This window comes from Bubalus kerabau, chromosome 7 (assembly GCF_029407905.1).
Source record: "Bubalus kerabau isolate K-KA32 ecotype Philippines breed swamp buffalo chromosome 7, PCC_UOA_SB_1v2, whole genome shotgun sequence".
NCBI lineage: Eukaryota > Metazoa > Chordata > Mammalia > Artiodactyla > Bovidae > Bubalus > Bubalus kerabau.
In genome coordinates this window covers 71,240,823-71,267,442 of record NC_073630.1, presented here as the reverse complement: position 1 = coordinate 71,267,442, position 26,620 = coordinate 71,240,823, and the positions used below count along the sequence as shown (strand labels likewise).

Genomic DNA, 26,620 nt, shown 5'->3' with positions numbered 1-26,620 from the left:
GAATTTACAAGAAAAATTACAGACATACCTGACATAGTTTGATCAAGTTTGTGGATAAGAGACTTTTTAGCACATTCAACATCAGGACTTGGGTAATCCAAAACTTGCCTGCACCAAACTAAAGGACTAACCGATTTCTGCATTGGTGTAAGTTTTTTCTTTGGTGATGAATATAGCCTAGGAGAAAACAAAAAATAAAAAAGACTAATGTTAGTTAATAAACACAAGGTTATAAAATAAGGGATCTTTTGAACAGATTTAAATTGGGGGATGAGAAGTAAAAACTGATGGAGTATTTTTAAATCACCCACATCTACTTTCTACACAGGAAGAAAATATTATAACCATCAATACAAATCCAAATCTCAACTATTAAGTGAACTCAAAGGAGGCCAACTGCCCTGTCCTCAAGTGTGTCTTATTTTTCTTTTACTCTCATTCAAAAACTATGAGGAAACATGTTTTTACAATAGTTTATTCTGTTTTCAGTAGTTCTTAACTCCCTAACATAACCGTATCATTAGGTCTTGTCTGGAAGGCAGATAAATACCTTGCTTTCCAATTCCCAGTTCCCTTCCTACCATAAACCACAGGAAAATTTATCATTAGCAATTCATTCCTTTTACTTAAGCAGTAGCCCCTCTGTAGCCCTCTTTTCAAATGATGGTATGTTAGAAAAAAGCAATAATTTAAAAAATCCTTAATAACAATATGATCCAATTTACTAAATTACTTCAGTTTCAGTAAAGCAGAAATAAGACATAAATTTTATAAGTTCCTGGAGAAGGTATATAAAAACAAAAAGGTGAGAAGACAGGAGACAGGTGTACTTTACTTTCCTAAGTAAGTAAGTGTTAGTCGCTCAGTCGTGCCCAACTCTTTGGGACCCCATGGACTACGGCCCATCAGGCTCCTCTGTCCATGAGATTTTCCAGACAAGGATACTGGAGTGGATTGCCATTTCCTTTTCCAGGGGATCTTCCCGACCCAGGGATTGAACCCAGGTCTCCTGCACTGCAGGCAGATTCTTTACCCACTGAGCTACAAGGGAAGCCTACTTGATTTGTTTTTCCTTGAATGAGTTCAGATGGTATCAACTGATGTTCATTTCAAATATGACTCTACAGGAAAAATGTGAAGTTAACTGGACTCTAACCAGAGTGGTTTCCAAATTAAGACACTTTAGGTGAAATCTATGATGTAAACAAAATTATTGTATTTCCAATGGATGGAATGTAAAATCAGCTCCTTTCTTGGGTCCTATTGACACATGGAGGATGGGGAGAGGGAGACAAAGGGCCCCATTTCCCACTGCTTCCTTGTCTTGTTGATGCTGGATAGAGGTGAAAGTTCAGCTCTCTCACTGGGCCTCTCTGACTTAATTTTAACAGAAACAGGGTAATGAAGTAATACTTTTCAAGTTTTATTGACAAGTGAAAACTTGATAATCTCACCTACTGTAAATTATATTAGCCATCAATAAATTGGCTGTGTCCATCAGAACGCCGTCCCTCTTGATTAAACTATGTATCATTATGTAAGAAATTCAAAAGCATCAGAGTAAAAAAAATGTTTTCAGTAGGCAAACAGTTATTTTAAAGAAGTCTATGTGTTTGTAAGAGATGAGCAAAGGAGATAATACATACAATTACCGCAAGCACTTTTGTTTGGGATTTTCTTTAAAATTTAGGGTTAGGGAAACACTTGGTTTTGCTACAGAGGCATTCAGTTACATGCTACATACAATACAGCTTATGTGTCCTCTGGCAGGTTTAAAAGTACTGTGAAATGTCAACCAAAGGTTCCCTGACTGAAAAATAATTTGGTGCCAATATCATATGGGCCAAAGTGTTTTATTTTTAGGGATCATTTTAGTGATGGGACACTGAAATAAGAGAACAGAGTGGCAGAAGATAGTTTGCACACATATGGTTATTGAATCAGTTTCCCTCTTTTCATCACTTGAGGAATAGACAGTTTGCTACATTACCTTTTATCTGTTAACAGAAGGCAAGAGCATTCTTTATTGCCAATAAGGGGATTAAATATAGGATCTGTAGGGAGAGAAGTAGTTTATACATGTAGGATCAGCAGGACTTGGTGACAGATTAATGATGAGGGTAGGAAATAAAAAAGATGGAGGAATCCAAAATAGTTCTACAGTTTTTAGCTTTTTGTGACTGAAAGTATTACAGTGCCACTAACAAAAACAGGAAAGCTACCATTTGTGTGGCATAGGGGAGATCATGATGTTTTAATAGATTCTGAATTATTGATGCTTTATTCATTTAGTTTATAGTAGTTTCTGTATTTTTAAGATGCTAAAAGAATCTTACAACTTTCAAAAAAAGTACAACTTTTTCAAGATATAATTTACATACCATAAAATCAACCTGTGTAATCTCTGTACCATAAAATCTATTGTATAATTTGATAAATTTAGTATTTAGTTATTCCAACCACCATCACCATGTAACTTTAGAATTAATTTATATTACCCTAAAAAGAAACCCCTTTTCTATTTCTACCTCAAGCCCTAGGCATTAACTAATGTGCTTTCAGCTCCATGTCCTTTTCTAGACATTTCATATAAATGAAATCATTCAATGTTTTGTGTGTATGGCTTCCTTCATGTGAATTACCAAAGTCTGAAAGAAAGAGTGAGCACTGCTACCAATACTAAAAGAATTGTAAGGAATATCACGAACAACTTTATGGCAACAAAGGAGGTATGAGAGATAAATTTCTAGAAAGATACAAGTTATCAACTGGGACCCAAGAAAAAATTGAGACTCTGAAGAGATTATAAAAAGAAATTGAATTAATAATGAGGAATCTCCCTCCAAAGAAAAGTCCAGGCCCGATGCCTTCACTTAATAATTTTATCAATACTAAGGAAAAATAATGCCAATCCTATACAAAATCTTTCAGAAAACAGATCTAACAGTGAAAGACTGAAGGCTTCTCTGAAGACTAGGAACACAGTTAAGGATGTACGGTATTATCATCTCTATCCAGTGTGGTACTGGAGTATCTAGCCAGTGCAATATGGCAAAAAAAAGAAATTCAAGGCATCCATATGGCAAAGAAAAAGTAAAACTGTCTTTATTCACAGACAATGTGATCCTGTACATAAAAAATCCTTTGTAGAATCTACTGAAAGCAAACAAAATCAACTAGATTTAGCAATAGGATATAAAATCAACAGCTCTCCCTCCACAAAAAAATTGTACTTCTATGTATCAATGAAGAATTCAAACATGAAATAAACAATTCCATTCACAATAGCATCAAAGAATACTTAGGAATAAATTTAACAAATGAACTGCGAGAGTTGTACACTGAAAACAATAAAACATTGCTGAGAGAAATTAAAGAAGCCTTAAATAAATGGGAGAGATGCCCATGTTCACAGATCTGAAGACTCAACATTAACATGTCAATTCTTCCAAATTGATCAACAGAATTAATACAATCCCTAAAATATATCATCAGACATTTTTATAGAAATGGACAGCCTGATTCTAAAAGTTACATGAAAATGTAAAGATACAGAATGGCCAAAAGGATTCTGAAAAAGAAAAGTCCTTTTTTTAATTTCAAAATCTCTGATCTTGCTCCCTTCCAATTCATTCCATATACTGCAGGTGAACTGTTTTCTAAAATATGAATCTGACTATTAATATTACTCTACTAAAACGTCTATGCCAGTTTTTTAATATGTATTTATAGGCTGCACCGGGTCTTTTTTGCTGTGCATGCACATTCTCTAGCTGCAGTGAGTGGGAGTTTCTCTTTGTTGTGGTGCAAGGACTTCTCTTTGAGGTGGTTTCTCTTACTTTGGAGCACGGGTTCTAGGAGCATGGACTTCAATAGTTGTGGCTCATGGGCTCAGTTGCTCTGCAGCATGTGGGATCCTCCTGGACCAGGTATCAAACCCGTGTCCCCTGCACTGGCAGGCGGATTCCTAACCACTTGACCACCAGGGAAGTCATTATGCCAGTTTCCTTTTGCCTTACAGTCTTTTCCAAAACACAGCTCCCATGACCCTTGAGACACAGCAATGATCTAACCATTGTAGTACCTTTTTTTTTTTTTTTTAAGCTACATTTCTCACCCTCCTCCATCATTCCAATCTAAATAACAGCCATATGGTACTAATTTCTAGTCTTGAAAGCCCAATACTTTTGCTTCTAGGTCATCTGTATATGCTGTTTCCCTTGCTCAATTCCACTTTGGGCTTGCCTTACCTTCTCCTTGTCAAACTTCAGCCAGCCCATTACTATTTTCTACTGAATCTCATCTTAAATATCACTTCTTCAAGGGAACCTTCCTTAAGTATCTTTCATAAGACTATATTAGGTGCCCCTCTATGTACTATATAGTAAAGAAAGGTGTTTTAACAAAGCATCTTTGGATCTACTTAGACATGGCTCACCAAAAAGAAAATTCCACCTCTAACCTTCTCTGAATTAAAAGAAACTTACTTTATTCATTTTTGTCCTGTCTGAAGTTTCTGAGTTGGTATTTATAAGTTGAAGAGAGACCTGTAAAAAACTGTTAGCAGCAATAAAAACATTAAACATGGATAAACCTCAGAAATACTAAACTAAGTTAAAGAAGTCAGCCACAAAAGACCACATACCACATGATACCATTCATATGGAATGTCTAGAATAGGCAAATCTATGAGACGGAAAGTAGATTAGAGGTTGCCTAGGGATAGGAGAAAGGCTGGGGAAAGAGAAATGGGTAGTGACTGCTAATGGGGATAAGAATTCTTTTGGGAATACTGAAAATATTCTAAACCAAGATTATGGCCATGGTTGTACTATTCTGTAAACATGCTGGAAATAACTCAATACTACAAACAGGTGCTGCTGCTGCTGCTGCTGCTGCTAAGTCGCTTCAGTCGTGTCCGACTCTGTGCGACCCCAGAGACAGCAGCCCACCAGGCTTCCCCGTCCCTGGGATTCTCCAGGCAAGAACACTGGAGTGGGTTGCCATTTCCTTCTCCAATGCATGAAAGTGAAAAGTGAAAGTGAAGTTGCTCAGTCGTGTCCGACTCCTAGCAACCCCATGGACTGCAGCCTACCAGGCTCCTCTGTCCATGGAATTTGCCAGGCAAGAGTACTGGAGTGGGGTGCCATTCCAAATTCTATCTCAGTAAAGGTATTAAAAAATCTGTTAGAAATAACTGGCCTTTCAAGATATTGCATTTTCCCTTAGAGTAATCAATACAAAGGAATTAAACACCATTAAATGTAATTTATGTATATTGCTATAAGAGAACTAATAAAGATGTAAGAATATGAATACTAACAATATGAATATTAAGAAACTGATCATTACAAATCATATTTTGACCCATACATCACACATGCCTGTATAATATGACTTGTGATTATTAAAAAAAACTAAGAATATAACTATTTTAGAAAAGTAAGAATTTTAGTAATATATTTAGAAATATATATTGTGGACAGTATACAAAAAATATCTTCATGACCCAGATAACCATGATGCTGTGATCATTCACCTAGAGCCAGACACCCTGGAATGCAAAGTCAAGTGGCTTGGAAGCATCACTACGAACAAAAAGAGTGGAGGTGATGGAATTACAGCTGAGCTATTTCAAATCCTAAAAGATGATGCTATGAAAGTGCTGCACTCAATATGCCAACAAATCTGGAAAACTCAGCAGTGGCCACATGACTGGAAAAGGTCAGTTTTCATTCCAATCCCAAAGAAAGGCAATACCAAAGAATGCTCAAACTACCACACAGTTACACTCATCTCACAAGCTAGCAAAGTAATGCTCAAAATTCTCTAAGCCAGGTTTCAGCAGTACGTGAACCATGAACTTCCAGATGTTCCAGATGGATTTAGAAAAGGCAGAGGAACCAGAGATCAAATTACCAACATCCACTGGATCATCAAAAAAAGCAAGAGTTCCAGAAAAACAGCTACTTCTGCTTTACTGACTATGCCAAAGCCTTTGACTGTGTGGATCACAACAAACTGTGGAAAATTCTTCAAGATATGGGAATACTAGACCTCCTTACCTGCCTCCTGAGAAATCTGTATGCAGGTCAAGAAGCAACAACTAGAACTGGACATGGAACAACAGACTGGTTCCAAATAGGAAAAGGAGTATGTCAAGGCTGTATATTGTTACTCTGCTTATTTAACTTATATGCATCATGAGAAATGCTGGGCAGGATAAAGCACAAGCTGGAATCAAGACTGCCAGGAGAAATATCAATAACCTCAGATATGCAGATGATACCACCCTTATGGCAGAAAGCAAAGAGAAACCTCTTGATGAAAGTGAAAGAGGAGAGTGAAAAAACTGGCTTAAAACTTAAAAAGTTGGCTTAAATTTAAAACTTAAGTTTTTTTTCAAAAACTTAAAAAAAAATGTTTTTCAACAGTCAGAAAACTAAGATCATGGCATTCGGTCCCATCACTTCATAGCAAATAGATGGGGAAACAATGGAAATAGTGAGAGACTATTTACTTTGGGGGGCTCCAAAATCACTGCAGATGGTAACTGCAGCCATGAAATTAAAAGTCATTGGAAGGACTGATGCTGAAGCTCCAACACTTTGGCCACCTGATGCTAAGAGCCGACTCACTGGAAAGACCCTGATGCTGGGAAACAGTGAAGGCAGGAGGAGAAGGGGATGACAGAGGATGAGATGGTTGGATGGCTTCGCTGAATCATTGGACATGAGTTTGAGCCAACTCTGGGAGATGGTGAAGGACAGGGAAGCCTGTTGTGCTGCTACAGCCCATGGAGTCTCAAACAGTCAAACATGACTTAACGACTGAACAACAAAGAAGTGATAATAATCTCCCCTCTACCAATTCTGTCCTCTGAAGTTATTAATATTTATAGTTTGCAGTAGGTTTATCCTGACTTTTCTATACATACACATAGCAGACACATAATTAAAAGATGAGGGGGGAGACTGGAGATACTTTGCTGAATTTAAGATAACCACAATAATCACTTTTCATGTTGCAGTCAGCTGAAAGTAGGCTAACAACGTTAAGATTTAACTTAAAGTAAAAATAAAAGCTATATTAAAATTATAATTGAAAAACTTCTGCAGATTGGTATGAAAACTTTTACAAGCTAAGGAAAATCAGATTTGAATACCTCAAAATCATCCTCTCTATTTACTGAGTAAGGCATACTCAAAGCAAAAGACTGGAGCCTCTGTCTTCACAAAGCTCAATATATATTCCCTGCAATAGTAATGACATTTCCAGACTGTTAAGTATTTGATCCTGAATAAAGTGTTAGTTGCTCAGTCGTGTCCAGCTCTTTTCGACTCCATGGACTGTAGCCCGCCAGGCTACTTTGTCCATGGAATTTCCCAGGCAAGAAATACTGGAGCAGGCTACCATTTCCTATTCCAGGAGGCCATCCTGACCCAGGGATCGAACCTGCATCTCTTGTGTCTCCTGCATTGGAAGGTATATTCTTTACCACTGTGCCATGTGGGAAGCCCAAGATTTTTTGTCCTCCACATCTAAATATAATTTAATAAAATATTAGGATTGTGTTGCTGTTGTTTAGTTGCTTAGTCATGTCTGACTCTTTTGCAACCACATGGACTGTAGCCCGCTAGGCTCCTCTGTCCAAGGGATTTCCCAGGCAAGAATACTGAAGTGGGTTGCCATTTTCTTCTTCAGGGGATCTTCCCAACCCAGGGACTGAATTCACATATCCTGCAATGGCAGGCGAATTCTTTACCACCAAGCCACCCCGAAAGCACAGCTCTTATGAGACAGGTACTATTATAATCCCTGTTTTATAAATGAGGTCACTGAAGCATAGTGAGATAAATGACTTGCCCAAGGTGACATAGCTGTTAAGTGGCAAAATCATGATTGCTTGAGAACAATTGCTCTTAACTATCATATTTTTCCAACTAATACCATTACTTTAAAAAATGCAAAAGATACTTGTAAAGACATCAATATAATAATCATCCTAATGGCCTTCTGCTGTTCCCTGCTTTCTTCTAAGCCCTATGAACCACAAAATATAACGCTGTAATTGATCCTACTATTACAAGGAAAAAAATCACAATGCAACTGAAGAAAGTATCTTTAGTTTATTTGTAATTATGCAATTGAAGAAAAATATCTTCAGTTTATATGAATGAAAGTCTTTTTGAAATTTTAGTAAATAACACTGGTAATTATTTGCAAGGCAAATTCATTAATAAAGTCTTAGAACAGTTTACAAGCCCCCAAATGACATTAGCTGCAGGGTAGAATACAGATATAAATTGCTAGTATGTCAGCAAAACACAACATGCTGAATCAAAAAATGGCAGAGCAAGTAGAAGAGACTGAAGAAAAGTTTTAAAGTAGTAAATCTCAAACTTCTGGACAGTGACATGCTATGCTTCCATTTTCATTTCATGAGTCTCTTGATTCTCATTTTGGTATGGTGTGGGTTTTTTAATTTTAAGATAATAAAAACAATTTTGATATTCCTTGGGATGCCACAAAACTGAGGCTGGAAATTACTTCTTTAAAAAGGCAAACATCTAGTGTTGAGGCATAATCATGTACTGCTGGAAAACAATAGTAACAATGAGATCAACTGGGAGTGTAGCAATCAGAAAATGAGTTGTTTTTTGAGAAAAGACATCAGGAAGACTGAAGTCTCAAACTATATGAGATGCTGCAAATTATAGCAAAACCATGTATCACATCTATATATTTCATGAAATGTGTGTGTGGTTCATATTGATTCTCTTAAGAGTATTTTGCTTGTCAACAGCGCTGTTTAAGAAACCATGGTTCTTACAGCTAAAAAGTTAACTTTTAGCAACCGATATGTTCTTCAAGTCCTAAATAATAATAATGTATGTGTGTGTGTGTCTGTTGCTCAGTCATGTCCAACTCTTTGCAATGCCATGGACTGTAGCCCACCAGGCTCCTCTGTCCATGGGATTCTCCAGGCAAGAATACTGGAGTGGGTTGCCATTCCCTTCTCCAGGGGATCTTCCCAACCCAGGGATTGAACCCATGTCTCCTGCATTGCAGGCAGATTCTTTACCATCTAAGCCACCAGGTAAGCCCAATAATAATGTATACTGAATTTTAATGGTTTGTCAACCAAGCTTAGGTTTTTAAAATTAATATATATTTTTCTTAGTGTTGAAAAGGTTTCTGCAAAAATATCTGAGAAAAGATGTGAAAGCAGCAAGTTAGAATTTACTAAACACTGGTAACAAAGATTTATCAACACAATAAACACCAAACTGTCTTCTCAGAGAATCTCCTATTTGCAGTATTCCTACAGGTTCTGAAATTAGATTTTTGAATTATTGTAAAATTAGAATATTTTGTCCACTTTGTGAAAACACGAATCAAATAGGAATAGAAGAAATCAAAATACATATATTAAGATAAACATATATTCAAATGTAAGAATTTAACCTCAACAATACGCTAGCCTAAAACATTAGGTAATTACAGTGCTAATATCTTTATGTTACATGACAGAGCAGGAAGAGTAAGTAATACATTATACTCTGCTTTTAGAACTAAAGTTAACATTAAGGCCAGTCCAGACATTCTCTTCTCTTTTTCTTTTGAAAAGATAGATATAGAAAGATAGGAATGAGTATGTGAGGGTTCCTTATTATTAGAGTGTACTGTATACCGAGATGGTTAGAATGCATAAAATACATTTTAGGGGGATTGGGGGAAAGTATTTAACAATGTCCTGGAGAGAAAACCCAATCTAGTCCTCTACTGTTCAAGCCTGCAGTTGTATATATACATAAAAGTTATATATATTTAACTCTCTGTCATATACAACTCCAAGCATCTCAGGGCCAGAAATATTCGTGTCATCTCTTATGGTCCACTCTTATTCCCAAAGATAACTGCCTGGCACACAGTAGTTTTTCCTAATGTTCAGAATATTACTATTTTATGACTTAGAAATGTGTATGAAGCAAAGTTACTAAATCAGATACTTATTCCTGCAATACAGCACTAAATATTTCTGATTAAGTAGACAATGTAAGTATGCTTTAGTGTAATACTTGGGGTGATTTTGCCACCAGGAAACATCTGGCAAAGTATGACATTTCTGCCTGGCCAGGGGTGTTGCTAGACATCATACAATACACAGGACAGCCCTCACAACAAAGAAGTATGTGGCCCAAAGTATCAATTCTCTCATATAAGAAATTAAGATCAAAATGCTATTTTTAAGCAATATAAATTAACTTTCTTATAAGCTATGTAGATATAAAATATCTACACTGCTTAAAAATATCATTTTGATATTACTTTTATAGGGCTTCCCTGGTGGTTCAGACAGTAAAGAATCTGCCTGCAATGCAGGAGACCTGGATTTGATCCCTGGGTTGGGAAGATCCTCAGGAGGGGGGCATGGCAACCCACTTCAGTATTCATGCTTGGAGAATCCCCATGGACAGAGGAGTCTGGCAGGCTACAGTCCGTGGGGCTGCAAGGAGTCGAACACGACTGAGCAACTAAGCACACAAATATTTTATAAGAGGAATGAAACAAATCTGATCTTGAATCATTTAGCTTGATATGACTGTTTTTTTTTGCAATCAATTTTAAGTGGTTGGGATGAAATGGAAAGACCATCATCATGGACTCAGTACTTTGATTTGGATTCCAGTTTTGCTATGTGTTTCTGGACCTGAGAGGTGGGTAAAGATCAGACTTGGTTTTCTAGCACACAAAGATACCTACATCTCCTGTTCCCACCCACATACCACTGCCACATTATTCTTTTCAAAACACCATTTTGTTAAGGATATTCCAACACTCAAAAACCTCCTCCTAGATTTCAGAGATCATCCACAGTATGGTCTCCAATTCAATGATTCAACTTTCTTCAGTTCAGTTCAGTCTCTCAGTCGTGTCTGACTCTCTGTGATCCCATGGACTACAGCACACCAGGCTTCCCTGTCCATCACCAACTCCTGGAGCCTACTCAAACTCATGTCCATCGTGTCAGTGATGCCATCCAACCATCTCATCCTCTGATGTCCCCTTCTCCTCCTGCCCTCAATCCTTCCCAGCATCAGGGTCTTTTCCAATGAATCGGTTCTTCTTATCAGGTGGCCAAAGTATTGGAGTTTCAGCTTCAGCATCAGTCCTTCCAATGAATATTCAGGACTGATTTCCTTCAGGATTGACTGGTTGGATCTCCTTGCAGTCCAAGGGACTCTCAAGAGTCTTCTCCAACATCATAGTTCAAAAGCATCAATTCTTCGGCACTCAACTTTCTTTATAGTCCAACTCTCACATCCATACATGACTACTGGAAAAACCATACCTTTGCCTAGACAGAGCTTTGTTGGTAAAGTAATGTCTCTGCTTTTTAATATGTTGTCTAGGTTGGTCACAGCTTTTCTTCCAAGAAGCAAGCATCTTTTAATTTCATAGCTGCAGTCACCACCTGCAGTGATTTTTGGAGCCCCCAAAAATAAAGTCTCTCCCTGTTTCCATTGTTTCCCCATCTATCCGCCATGAAGTGATGAGACTGGATGCCATGATCTCAGTTTTCTGAATGCTGAGTTTTAAGCCAACTTTCTTACTTGTTACCTAACGAACTTTGCTTCATCCTACTCAGATGAGGCACTCATTCTTTTCCCCGCACTTTTTGATTCAGAAAGTAATACCCATTGATCTATCTGTACCCATTGTTGGAAGCTGGTAAAGAATCTGCCTGCAATGCGGGAGACTTGGGCTCGATCCCTGGGTTGGGAAGATCCCACTCCAGTATTCTGGCATGGAGAATTCCCTGGACTATATAGATCATGGGGTCACAAAGAGTTGGACAAAACTGAGTGATTTTCACTTTTCACTTCCTCACATTCAAGTCCATATAAATTTTTCTTTTAAGAACTCTCACTGCTGGTTTTACAGAGAATCAAATTTTATTCTCATCATGTTTCCAAGTTAAACTCCAAGCACTTGAAGGCTTAGTGTAAAGCCACAGTCAGTCATTTAAACAAACGTTTATGTGGTAGCTTCCACTGGCCAGGCATGGAGCTAAACAGGAATCCAAAGATAAATTAAGACAAAACTGAATGATTGTACCCAACACAGTACTTGTTAGCTCTCTCAGTCATAGGCAGTACTACCATCGACACCTACAGCACCTATTCATCAAGTTCCAAACCTCCAGATTCAGGTTTCTAGGATTCATCTTTTTTGGGAGGATTTTGTTTTTTTCAATCCTCTCCAGATCAGCCCAAGCGAAAAATAACCAATGGTAAACAAGAGTTTCACTATGACAAGTCAATGAAAAACCCATTATCTTCCTCCTAGGGGGGGAAATTAGCAGGTTCACTCAAAAGATAGTCACATCCTAAAACTATTAATTTACTCCTTCTATATCTACTAGTTATTAATAAAGACATACAATATAATCTCTATAATTATAAAATACAGCACTAATTAGGCACTAAATGCATATGCTTAAAACCTCCTCACTAACTTGATAGCATCTATTAAATTCCATTCCTCATGCTTATCAGACTCACAGGTTATTTGTGGACTTAGCCTGGCTTACCCCTTGCTTCTTCTTCATATTTTTCAAACAAAACAACCCTTAACAGCCACACACGGTTGGGTGCTTTCTGACTCTCTCACAGACAGATGAGCAGAAGTTCCTGAATGGAGTAGTGGAGGGTTGTGCGTGGGAGGAATCTCCTTCTAGTAAATTGTTAGAAGTGGGATATGGTTTGATTCATCCTCATGAATTCTAAACCTCTAAATTTTAACTAAACACTATTTCTCTATTTCTAAGTATTTCCATAAACTTCATGGTACTGCATTATCTTGCTTATCTATTATTTTTCACATTTCAAGAAGATATAATCACTTTTTATTTTCCTCCCTATAGTTCTTTAATATTGTCAAGAAACTGCAATTTTACTCCAGAATTTGAACCTTTTCCAAGATTAAAGCAAACTGTATATTTTGCATTTTGTGTCTTCCTCTTAAATAATCTAGTTTGTTCCTAAAGGTGTCCACATCCTCCATTAGATTCCCAAATGAAAGATCATAGAGGATGTGATTTTTGAGTAAACAGAACATGCAAAATAAGAACTTGTATTACTGAAAGACTTAAAACCTAAATGTTTTTACAAGTTCACTTGTGTTACTACACTATCATAACAGGAGTCAACATGCAGAGTGCCTTGGCTAGCACAAGTCATTATTATAATGAATTTGTTGCTGTTTTATTGTTTAATTGCTAAATTGTATTTGACTCTTTTGTGACCTCCATGGACACAGCACACCAGGCTCCTATATCCATGGGATTTTCCAGGCAAGAATACTGGAGTGGGTTGCCATTTCCTTCTCTAGGGGATCTTCCCAACCCAGGGATCGAATCCACGTCTCCTGCATTAGCAGGATTATTTACCACTGAGCCATCTGGGAAGACCATTATTAGGAAGAGTACATTATTATTAATATAACTCAATGCATTTACATTAATACATTATTTAATGCTATTTACTATCCAAATTATTTTTTTAATCATGTCAAAATTAAACAAATTTACTGATATATAGATATGCTCCCAACAGAAGGCAAGAAGGCAGGGATCTGGGAGAAAAGGGGTCTTTTTGGGCTACCTGGGCATCAGCACCAGCCAGGTACTTCAGGAAGTCTGGCACAGGGATCTGCATGCAAAGTAGTCCCAAAAATGAGACTGAGGAGAGCAAGCAACATCAGTGACCCAGAAGGCTCACAGAATGTGAACTCCAAGCTTTAGAATTCTTTATCTGGTATCCTTGGAAAATTAAGCTGTTTGGATCCCTCCCCTCAACAAAAACAGACTACAGATCACGGTAATATCTTTTTGATCCACCTCCTAATGAAAATAAAAATAAACGAATGGGAGCTAATTAAACTTGAAAGCTTTTGCACAGCAAAGGAGATCATAAACAAAAAGACAACCCACAGAAAAGGAGAAAATGTTTGCAAATGAAGTAACCAACAAGGGATTAACCTCTAAAGATACAAACAACTTATGTACCTCAATAAAACAAACAAACAAAACCAAACAACTCAATCAAAAAAATGGGTCAGGGGCGGGGGGAAGAGAAGATTAAACAGACATTTCTCCAAAGAAGACATACAGATGGCCAAAAAGCACACAAAAAGATGCTCAATATCACTAATTATTAGAGGTATGCGAATCAAAACTACTATGAGGTATAACCTCACACCAGTCAGAATGGTCATCATCAAAAGATCTACCAACAATAAATGCTGGAGAGGGTGTGGAGAAAAGGGAACGTTCCTACACTGTGGGTGGGAATGTAAATTGGTACATTATGGAAAACAGTATGGAGGTTCCTTAAAAAAACTGCATATAGAACTGCGACATGATTCAGCAATCCCACTATGGGTATACTATGGGCATATATTCAGAGAAACCATAATTTGAAAAGACACATGCACCCCAATGTTCACCGCAGCACAATTCACAACAGCCGAGACATGGAAGTGACCTAAATATCCATCCCGTTGTATTATGATCCCTACTCTATGTGACCACAGACTAATGAAACTGACTTCAATTAGTAGGATTTATCACTAGGATTTTTTAATTATAAAAGCAACTTGTGTTCATAACAGAAAACTGAGAAATCATAAAATATACAAAGAAGTATAAAACAAAGTATATCTTTTATCCTACCAAAGAGACAATTTTGAAACTGATTTTTGATATGACACTGTATCTTGACAGTATTTTAATTAATTCATGGGAGAGTACAGTTTTAATATTGCCATTATGCAGACTACATGTGAAATTCCTTACTGTTAACTGGCATTGGGGTCATGCAAGTCATGCAAAAAATTTGGTCTCATTATTTCCAGCTTCACCTAGTTTCAATTTATCATTGACAATCAGATTGATTCAATTTAATATAACTGAACTCACAAGATTCTGAGAGCCTGTTTTGGATACACAAAGATGAATATGATACTGTTCCCTCTGCTTAAAATGCTCACAATCTAGACAAGACAGACCAAAGAGGAGGTTGTGATGTTACACATGCTCTAAAAAGAAACATAAACAGTAGTAGGTAACATTGAAGAGGAAGTAAACCAAGTGGGAAATTTAGATTTCAGAGAGAAAAAGAAGATACTCTATACAGAACAAACATTAAAAGGTAATAGGCCTGAACGTTCATGAAATTTCCTAACAGCAAGTAAATCTAGGAAAAAGGTGAACTGGACTTACACTGCTGAGAGCTTCAAGTATCTTCCTAACCCATTTTTATTCACTAGGCATAATAATGACTTTAGACAGTTTTCAAAACTCAAACCTACCCTCAACAGGAAAAGAATTTGCCATTACTAAGGATATTCAAAGAAATGTGCCACAGATTTATAAAAACTCCATGATGCTTAAAGATCTCTCCCACATTTAAGCTTAGCACTTTGTCTTGAAGGTATCTTATGTTCCCAAAAGACTACAATATTTTAATCACAGAAATAGAATTTAAAAGTACACTTAGAAGTAATCAAATTCAACTTTTACCTCTAACATCCCTTGCCACAGGACAATTAACTTTTACTGCTAAAAGTTACTCACAACACTTTTTAAAGGCAGTTCATACTGTCTAGGAACAGCTCTACTAGAACATTTTCCTTCTATTAATTAAATATTTGCTTACCTCTAATATATACCTTGGCCACCCAGTGTGAAGAGTCAACTCATTGAAAAAGACCCTGATGCTGGGAAAGACTGAAGGCAGGAGGAAAAGGGGATGACAGGAGATGAGAGAGTCGTATGGCATCACCGACTCAATAGACATGAGTTTGAGCAAACTCTGGGAGATGGTGAAGGACAGGGAAGCCTGGAGTACCACAATCCATGGGTTCGCAAAGAGTCGGACACAACTGAGCAACAACAATGTATACCTACTGTCCTAGTAATGATCGCCAGAGTTATACAGAATAAACCTTAAAAAAATCAATCTATCTACAGGTTAAACAAATCAAGATAAAATGTTATTTACCAGGCATGGTTTTAAGGCTTGGTAAAAATTTCAATGAACTATAAATGACATCAAGTTTAATTTCCTTACTTGTAAGATGACAAGATAACATGACACCTTCTTATCAATACGATCAAGATAAACTTTGAAGACACAACAATAAATGAAATAAACCAGACACTAAAAGATAAATTCTACATGATTCCACTTCCATGTGGTACCTAGAGTAGTCAAACTCATAGACAGACTGTAGAATGGTGGTGGTGGTGAGGGGCTGGAGGCAGGGTGAATAGGGGAATGGGGAGTTACTGTTTATACAGAATTTCAATTTGTAAAGATAAAGTTCTAGAGAAGGATAGTAGAGATGACCTCACAACAACATAAATGTTTAATATGCCACTGAACTATACACTTTGAAGTGACTGAAATGGTGAAGTTTTTGTTTTGTATATTTTACCCTAATTGAAAAAAAAAATGGGGATAACAATAAATACAATTACAATTCAAAACAGATTAAATGATTTAACATGCATAAAATGCCTTGGTATAAAGAACATGCTCGAACAATAATGACTGTAATGTATTTTACCAATCATGTGGCCCTTCTTGGTCAAATTCAATTTTTTAAGAAAGCAAGAAAACGCATTACTATGTCTCTAACTGTTCTAACATTGGGCTGCTCACACATACAGGCTCTAAGAACTTGTTCCATTGAAGAAAAAAGAAAATATAAAGTCATGTTAGAATCACCGGGAAACCAGAGTTAAGAAGGGAATAAAATGGTCATCTGATGTATAACTTCTGATTCAATTAAAACACACACAAACCATGTTACTTTAAAATAACATCTCCTTGGTACAGAAGAATCCAGAAGATAAAACTTTAAGATTTTAATCAGTGAGCCATTGCCAAATCATAAGTAGTGGCAAGTATACAAATTAAATTGCTTTATAAACCTGGGCTCATCATATTAAATTACAAATTCTACTGACAGTTTCCTACAAAAAGCATACATAAAATGGTCAGGTAATAAAGTCCATTCTCAAAAGTGAAGGGCTATGAGAAAAAAAATACAGTAAGTAAAAACTACATACCTATCGATCGCTGAGCTGGCGAAAGTTTATCAATAAAATTTATTGACGAGCAGTCTGAGTGAAAGTGCCTTCATAAACTTAAAACTGATTTAAAGTAAAGCAAATTTAACAGGATATGAGGAACAATTTAGATTTCCAATCTCAAAAACTTTTAAGGGGACCTCGCTGGTGGCACAGTGGATAAGAATCCACTTGCCAATGCACAGGACACGGGTTCAATCCCTGGTCCAGGAAGATTCCACCTGCCAAGGAACAACTAAGAAATGAAAGCAGAGAGACACTAAAACTAAATTTAATTAAAAATGTTAACTAATTATAAAACTAATGATGATATTACAGGGGCTGACTATAGGCCAATAGGCCAAAGAAAAATATGAATCATGTTATTTACCTAATACAAATTCCATACAAAGAAAAGATGTAATAGTGATGATCTAAAAACATTCAGAGCACATTTGATGATATTAAAGACAGGAAACTGGTATTGTAGTTAGGTTTAAAAAGAGTCCATATCTTCTACTATAATATTTAGTAATTAAATGATATAACGCCTCTGCTTTTCAATATGCCAAGGAGATCCAACCAGTCCATTCTAAAGGAGATCAGCCCTGGGTGTTCTTTGGAAGGAATGATGCTAAAGCTGAAACTCCAGTCCTTTGGCCACCTCATGCTAAGAGTTGACTCATTGGAAAAGACTCTGATGCTGCGAGGGATCAGGGGCAGGAGAAGGGGACGACAGAGGATGAGATGGCTGGATGCCATCACTGACTTGATGGACGTGAGTCTGAGTGAACTCCGGGAGTTGGTGATGGGCAAGGAGGCCTGGCATGCTGCAGTTCATGGGGTCACAAAGAGTCGGACACAACTGAGCGACTGAACTGAACTGAACTGAAAGGTTTGTTTCATTGTTCATTCTACTTTTGTACATGTTTAAATTTTTCAAGTTCACTGCAAAGACAGGCCAGAGTTGAATTAAAATAAAATGGTGCTGATGATGACAAAGCTAACACTTATATTTTTAATTTGTACCAAGAACTTGTAAATGCTTTACAGATATTTAATTCTATATGGCTGGTATAATAATTAACTCTACAAACAATGAACAGTCTCAAGCACAGAGAGTAAGTGGTTGACAAGGTCATGCAGTTGACAAGGGTGGGACTACAGTCTGACTCCTGGGGCTCTAAAGGCCACTTCGGCACAAGAATAATGAGTACCAAATGAGGTCATGAGATAAATAAAAAATGTACCTAGGGCTCAGGTTGTTAAAAGATAAATGATCAAACGAATTAGGTGGAATATAGAGCTAAAGGTGAATAACAGTACAAATCTATTAAGAATAACAAGAATTAGGTAAAGGCTTCCCAGGGGCACAGTGGTCAAGAATCAGCCTGCCAAGCAGGAAACACAAGAGCTGTGGGTTTGATCCCTGGGTCAGAAGATCCCCTGGAGGAGGAAATGGAAAACCACTCCAGTATTCTTGCCTAGAAAATTTCATGGACAGAGGAGCCTGGCAGACTACAGTCCATGGGGACGCAAAGAGTTGGACATGACTAAGTATGCACACACACAACGGTTGAAAATGTTTAAATATAGTCAGAGTATCTGTGTTCCAATCCTAGTTTGTCCATATATTTGAGTGACTATAAGCAAGTTATTTAATCTAAGCTTTAATTTCCTCACCTTTAAAATGGGGATTAATAATAGAATGACCATACTGGGTTATTAAAAAGATGAACTACAGCATATAAAGTGCTTAGTATAGTATCCATCATGTGTTAATGCAATAAATAATTGTTAGCAATTATTAAAAATAAAAGAACAATGAAAATCACAATGATGGATGTCTTCTTTCACTGCTTGTACCCAACATGATACTGGGTGTTCTAGTTTCAGGGCATTTAGGCCGGAAGATGAAATAAAAGGCATCCAGCCTGGGAAAAAAGAAGTAAAATTATCTCTATCAGCAGATGACATAATTTTATATATAAAAAATCCTATGGAGTCACACCAAAAAACAAACTATCACAGCTAATAAACAAGCTTGGTAAGATTGCAAGAGACAATGACATCAATACACAGAAATCAACTGTATTTCTATACAGCAGTAATGAAGAGTCCAAAAATGAAATTAAGAAAAACAATTCCATTTACAGTGACATCAAAAAAGAATAAAATAACTAAAATAAAATTAACAAAAGGAATATAACTCTTCTACACTGAAAATTTTTAAAGTTGAAAAAAATTAAAAATCAATATTGTTAAGATCTCAATAGTTAAAATCCCAAATTTACCTACAGATTTAACATAATCCCTATCAAAATTCCAGGGTGGTTTTTTTTTTTTGAGATTTACAAGTTGATCCTAAAATTCATATGGAAATACAACAGTCTCTGAAGAGCCAAAACAATCTTGAAATAAACAAAATCAGAGGACTCACACTTTCCAATTTCAAATCTATAGTAATTATGGCTGTGTAGTACTGGAATAGATAGTCACAGATAGATTAACAGAATAGAATGGAGAGTCCAGAAATAAGCCCATACATTTATAAGCAACTGAATTTTGACAAAGATGTGGTGACAATTTAATGGGAACAGAAAAGTCTTCTCAACAAATGGTACAGAGACAACTGGATGTCCACATGCAAAATGAATTGTCGGACCCCTACCTCACATCATATAAAAACTCAGAATGAAGGCTCCCCTAGTGGTCCAGTGGTTAAGAATTCACCTTGCAATGTAGGGGACATTGGTTCAATCCCTGGTCCACAAAGATCCCACATGCTGTTGGGCAACTAAGTTGAATAGCAACTACTGAGCCCAAGTGTTGCAACTACTGAAGCCTACACACCATAGAGCTCGTGGTCTGCAGCAAGAGAGATCACCTCAATGAGAAGCCCACACACCACAACTCGAGAAAGCCCACACGCAGCAATGAAGACCCAGCACAGCCAAAAATAATTTAAAAATTTAAAAACTCAGAATGAATCGGAGTAAGTATTGGTAAGAATGTGGAAAAACTGGAACCTTTGTGTAATGCTGGTTGGAATGCAGAATGGCTTAGCTGCTGTAGAAAACAATACAGTGGCTCCTCAAAAAATTAAACATAGATTTACCATTTGATCAAAAAACTCCACTTCTGGTTATGAATCCACAAGAAGTGAAAGCAAGGACTTGCACAGATTATTTGTAGGCCCACATTCATAGCAGCATTTTTCACAACAGCCAAGAAATGGAAGCAATGCAAGCATCCACCAAAAGATGAATGGATAAAGAAGGTGTGTTATATACATAGAATGGACTATTATTCAGCCTTAGAAACAGAAGGAAGCCCTGTCATATGCTACAACATGGATGAACCTTAAGAAAATTATGCTAAGTGAAATAAGCTTGTCACAAAGGGACAAATTCTTCGTGATTCCACTTATAGGCATCTAATGTAGCTAAACTCACAGAAATAAGGTACATAGAACAGTACCTGCCAGGAGTTGGGAGTACTGGGGGTAAGGAGTTGCTGTTCTGTGAGTGTAAAGTTTCAGTCATGCAGGATGGGAGGGTTCTGGGAATCTGCTGCACAGAAGCAATGTGTATGCATATGACAGTACTGAACTACAAACTTGGAATTGTTGGGAGGCTAAATTGAGGGAAACTGAAGTCCAAATTGAGTCAAGGTGATAGTAAGCTGAAAGGCAGCTTGAAACAAGGTTAGCTCTACTCTTCTAAATAATGGAGAATAACTGAAATTGTATCACCAAATTACTGCTGTTGATCCAAAATATTATGGAAGGGTCAAAAGCCTGAATAAGAGGAAATACTAGAATTTCTAAAGTGAAAAGGAAGCAATGTCTAGAAATTCCAGACAGATTGATTCCTTGCAAAATTCAAAATTATGTTAAACAAAATATAAAGTTAGAAAAGGTAAAAGCCAGAAGATTCATCATAAACAAGTGAAACCAAATTAACTGCAATTTCTATTTTGATAAGTTTACTTAACTCTAGGTAAGAACTCTGTAGGCACCATATAGCTTAATTACAGCAAGACATTTGGCAAAATCTTTCATAATATCCATACAGGCAAAACGGCATATAGGCTTGGTAAGAAAAAGTAGTACTAACAGTTAATGAATACCCACAATGTATGTTGACTAATGATGTTAATCTGGAGGAAGTCTAGTCGAGCTGCATACTTCAGAGCCCTTTATTCTATAATTTTAATATTTTCATCAACAACCTGAATGAAGACCCATTAAGTATTCCTATGAAGTATCAGTGAGTGAGTGAGTGAAGTCGCTCAGTCCTGTCCAACTCTTTGAGACCCCATGGACTGTAGCATACCAGGCTCCTCTGTCCATGGGATTTTCCAGGCAAGGGTACTGGAGTGGGTTGCCATTTCCTTCTCCAGGGAATCCTCCCCAACCAGGGATGGAACCCGGATCTCCCACATTGCAGGCAGACACTTTACCGTCTGAGCCACCAGGGAAGCCATGAAAATGACCAAAAAAAATTGCAAGAAATAGGTAATATTAAATGCCTAAATCAAGACTAACAAAATACAAAAACTTAATATCTAAGCTAAAAAAAATCATTACAGAAAACCAGGGTTAGGAAGACTTGGTTTAACAACCTATGTATAAAAATACAGAGTGTAACTGAAACTACTGGCTCATATTAAGCATAAGTAACAGAAGTCAAAACTGTTAATGAAATACTTGGTTCCAAATAACAGCATTTAGCTCATGCAAAATATATCCACCACACGCTGGTCAAATATCATCTAAAATTCCAAGTTCAGTTCTGGATAACACATTTAATGACAAGGAACAACTACAATTTATTAAAAGTGACCATGGCTGAAAGATCAGAGATTACATTAAGTTATGAATGATTAAAGGGCTTCCTAGGTGTCTCAGTAGTAAAGAATCCACCTGCCAGGCAGAAGAAGCAGCTTTGCTCCCTGAGTCAGAAAGATCCCCTGCAGAAGGAAATGGCAACCCACTCCAGTATTTTTGCCTAGAGAATCCCATGGACAGAGAAGACTGGTGGGCTATAGTCCATGGGATTGCAAAAGAGTCGGACATGACTTAGGAGCTAAATAACAAGAAGGAAACAAATTGGGGTTGTTTTACTCTGGAGATTAGAGTGCTCAGTGTGTGGTAGGGAGGAGTCAGTAGGGTTATGATGGTAGTATTCAAATACTATAAGGGGCTATTCAGGTGGAAAAGGAATTATACTTGGAGAAAGCAAAATAAAGTGGGAACAACATAAGCTATGATGTCATAAAGACCTGGATTCAAATCCTGACTCCATCATCTACTGTCTGCTATTTGATGCTTAGAGAGTGATTAAGTTGCCTTACCTGGAAAATGATACCTACCTCATAAATGGATAAAAACTTAAATGCAATTAACTGTAAAATTGTTCATACGTTGCCTGGCATCGCGTGACACACTGGGATACACAATAATGTAAGTTTCCTTCTCTAGATTTTTCTGAGTTGTTCTATAAGAGCATTTTTCAAACTAATAATTACCATTAACGGGTCACCAAATCAGCTTAGTGAATTGTAACTGGCATTTTTACCCTAAAGAAACAGAAAATCTTAGCACTTTAACATATATACTAAGTATAGTTTTGTGAAACTGTTTCAATTATTCACATACATGTGTGTACTAAACTATGGTATAAAATGTACTTATCATGAAGATGGGTCTAAAAAAAAAAGTGAAAGTCACTGCTAAAAGTACAGTGTTTGTGTGTGTGTGTGACTCAGTCATGCCCAACTCTTTGCAACCCCATGGACTGCAGCCCACCAGGCTCCTCTATCCATGGGATTCTCCAGTCAAGAATACCTGAGTGTGGCAAAACTAATACAATTATGTAAAGTTTAAAAATAAAATACAATTAAAAAAAAAAAAAAAAAAAAGAATACCTGAGTGGTTTGCCAGTTCCGTCTCCACTAAGTACAATACTGGTTACTAAGTGTGTTCTACAGAAACTAATTCCTTGGGAGCTCAAATGAGTTTAGGAGACAAACCACACCACTTAGAGTTTTACTATATTCAACACATACTAGCATATCATCATACTAGCATATCAAAAAAGTTCAGCATAAAAGAAAATTTTTTCGTTGTTGTTGAACCTTTTCCCCAGATATATCTGATCTCAGACCAACAATTATTTTTTCACACAATATCTACTAACACCTTCAGGAGTGGCATTTTGTGGTATACATTTGGGAAAAAAACATTTCCCTAAATGAAAAAGAAAGAAATGTGTATGTTACAGAAAGTAGATTTTTAGTTTTAGCAAACATTCTTAGCAGAAAAACTGATTTAAAAATCTTCCTCTTACTGCTACTAACACCCACCACCCTTTGTAACTTAATACTTCATACACATACTCCAAAAACACTTTAAACATGATTTTCCATCTTTTAATTCACACAAATCTTTTCAGAAAAAGAGTAGGACATCTATAATATAAAGACATGTAACCAGGAACCAACTGGCCGAAAGAAACTTCTGGCATAGTATTTTAAAAGACTCGCTTTACTTAACCAAAGCTGCAAAAGACTTAATCAGCCTCTCCAAGTGGAGTTAATGTGTTCTAAGAATATATAATCTAAAATGGGGGATGAGTGCAGCTAATCCTCGTTATTATTAAGAGCATCATTATCATCATCAGTTGGAAGAGGCATGTGATGGTATTTAGATGATTCTCACTTCTTTTAAAGTGTATACATACCTAGGATTCCTTTGTGAGGACATGACTTCACACTAATATGAAAACTATCACTACCACAGTCAGTTCTAATTATATTTGGTATCACCTGGCAGTAAAATAAAGGCTTGACATCATATATTCAAGAGTATCTCTGTATTTCAAACCTTTCTAATCGAGAGTTACAAATATCTCTGACTCTGCTCTAGCAGTTGTCAGAGCATAAAATGCCCCTCAGTCCTCAGGCTCCACCTCTCCTCAAAGTTTTCCCAACTACCTTAGACTATTATTTTCTTCCCAATTTCTCAGCACTCTCAGTACTTTCGGTCCCTATCAATCTTTTGAGCAATTCACTATGTATTTCCCAACCTATTTCTTATTTTGTTGTTCAGTCGCCAAGTCGGGTCTGACTCTTTGCAACCCTATCCCAACAAGACTGTAACTGCCTTAATGAACAGGGATCAAATTTAAGAATCTCCCACAAGATCCTGGAAGCACTCACTAAATATTTCTTGATATTAACAACTTGGCTTAACAGTAATAGCAGCTAGTGTCTCAGAGAGCTTATATACCAGACCCTTGCTAAAAGGATACACGGATTATCTCACATGATCTTCACAACGCTATAGAATAAAGAACTATTATTTTCTTCATCAAATAAGAGGGAGAAAGTGAGGCTCAGAGTAACTTGCCCAAGGTCGTACAGCTGTGAGTAGCCGAGCCAGGGCCTGAATCCAAGCAAAGCTCTCAACTGTATCAGGACATTCAGTAAAGCTGCAGCCCTGCAAAACCCGAGTCTATGAAGGATTTCAATTTCACTGTTAGAAGTTTCAATTTCAACAAAGAACAGAGAGATACTTTAGCTAAAAGATGAAAACTTAAAAAAAAAAGACAAATTAAGAATTTCCCATAGATATTTTTATGCAATTGCCATAAAACACGAAGCAAACTGCCTCTCATGTCCTCTCTATATATGGAAGTGATATTATGCCGTGGGTCACAATTTTATCAAGTAGCTTGTGACAATGCAGTTCGGTTCACATTTTTAAACAGGGCTCTTTTTCTCTGCCTCTAGCATGACATGGAAATGAAAGATGGAAAACTGTCACTTCACAGCTTAGGAAAACGCCAAACCTAATTTTTGTTTAAAAAATGAGAGTCAGGGCTCTTGTTCCACCGTTGACTCTTACACAAAGCGGCACCATCCTCTGCCCTCTTCACACAAAGCAAGCTTCACCCCACTACCCAAGGGGGAGTGCTGATTCACACGGTCTCCCCATCGCCGCCAGAAACGTACCCAACTCCCACTGGTCCAAAACGCTGACCACTGCGCGGACTTCGATTACCCTGGTCTGCTCCCCGCCACCGGTGACACCTCATCAAGCAGAACCCCTCCCCGACACCCAAAATACCCAGGCCAGTATCCGAAAGCCAGGATTTCACACAAAGCAAGATCCCTTCCTACAGAGCAGTTTCCCACCTCCGACTCCTCCCACGGCGAGCAGCCCTTCCTAGGCTGTGCCAGTCCCCAGACCCCAACGGGGCCCAAAGCCCAGAGGGTCCCCCAACCCAGAGGAGAACTAGCTACAAACCCTGTTCCTCTCGCAAGCCTCGAACCCCCAACTCTCGCTGACCTTACCGCTGCCAAAGCAAGAAAACTACGAGTCAGAGAGCGGACCCCGCTACACAAAGCGAGGTGTCTTACCGGGGGACCCCTGTCCCCGCCCAGCCCCGGCCCGGAGCCCCGCGCTCACCAGCTCTCCTCCTCCTCCTCCCAGCCTGACAGGCGCTCCAGTTCGTCGGGCCGCAGCGGCTCCACCTCGTCCAGCAAGCCGCCCTCGCCCGCCGCCAGCAAGGAGGTGGCGTCCCGCAGCTCCTCACTACTCGTCCGCCTCGGGCCCGACCCGGCCCCGCTGCCCGATTTGGCGCTGAGGCCCAAAGGGAAGCCCCGAGGAGACGCCGTGCCGGAGGAGGGAGTGGACGCGCCGGCCCGAACCGGGCTGCCGGGCCCGAAGGAGCCGGCGCCCTGCACGGCCCCGGAGCGGCTCCTCAGCTGCTCGTTCTGCTTCTCCAGCATCTTCACCAGCTCCTGCAGCTTCCGCACCTCCTGGTCCGCGTTCACGTCGGAGTTAACGTCCTCCATCCCGGCCCCGCTGCCTCTACCGCCGGCCACCCGTTCGGACTCACAGCGACAGGCAAAGAGCCGGAGGAAAGAGGCGCCGCCGCCGCCGCTCACTCTAGCCGAGGCGCCGGCATATAGCAGGGCCAGGCCCCACCGCCTGTGTCCCTCCTGCTCCGGTTCCCAAGCGTCGCCGGACCCAGCCGAGCCGCCTCATCTGCGCCGGCTCCAGGATTGGGGGAGGCGGCGCCAATATCCGGCCTCGGCAGCCATCTTCCCTCCGTCCCTCCACCCCCCTCAGCCCGGCCCAGTGGGTGACCTCAGAGCGTCGTGGGTGGACCGGCCGCCGACCAGCGCTAGGAACCCAGCTCAGATCTTGCGGAGGGGCGTGGCCATGGGCGAGGCTGGTGGGGCGGGGCCGCGTGGGGGGCGGGTCTTAAGCCGGAAGGGGCGTGTTCGGAGCGTTGGCGGAGGCGGGTCACTGCTCTGCTGGATGAGAAGAGCGATTCCGGGCGCAGGCGGGGCACGAGGGGAGTGTGGACCAGGCGGCGGGTGGGACTAAGATTGCAAGTCGAGACTCTTAGCCCCACCAATTGGCGTTGGTTGAACACCCGCCTGTGGGTCCAGCGTCCGATC

The 26,620-nt window shown here is 38.7% G+C and overlaps 1 protein-coding gene across 2 annotated transcripts in view; it reads right to left on the bottom strand.

Moving 5' to 3' along the window:
* SLAIN2 (SLAIN motif family member 2) overlaps window positions 1–26,299 on the bottom strand; it is a 70,039-nt gene extending 43,740 nt beyond the window's left edge. The window contains exons 1-2 of one of the 2 annotated variants that reach the window (XM_055588508.1): window positions 25,620–26,299; window positions 29–177 (exon numbers count right to left, since the gene is read on the bottom strand). In XM_055588508.1, the coding sequence (XP_055444483.1) occupies window positions 29–177; window positions 25,620–26,008 (538 nt within the window). In that variant the 5' untranslated portion in view covers window positions 26,009–26,299. The remainder of the gene's footprint in view (window positions 1–28; window positions 178–25,619) is intronic. The other variant, XM_055588509.1, reaches the window with a different exon arrangement.
* Between the last annotated feature and the right edge of the window lie 321 nt (window positions 26,300–26,620).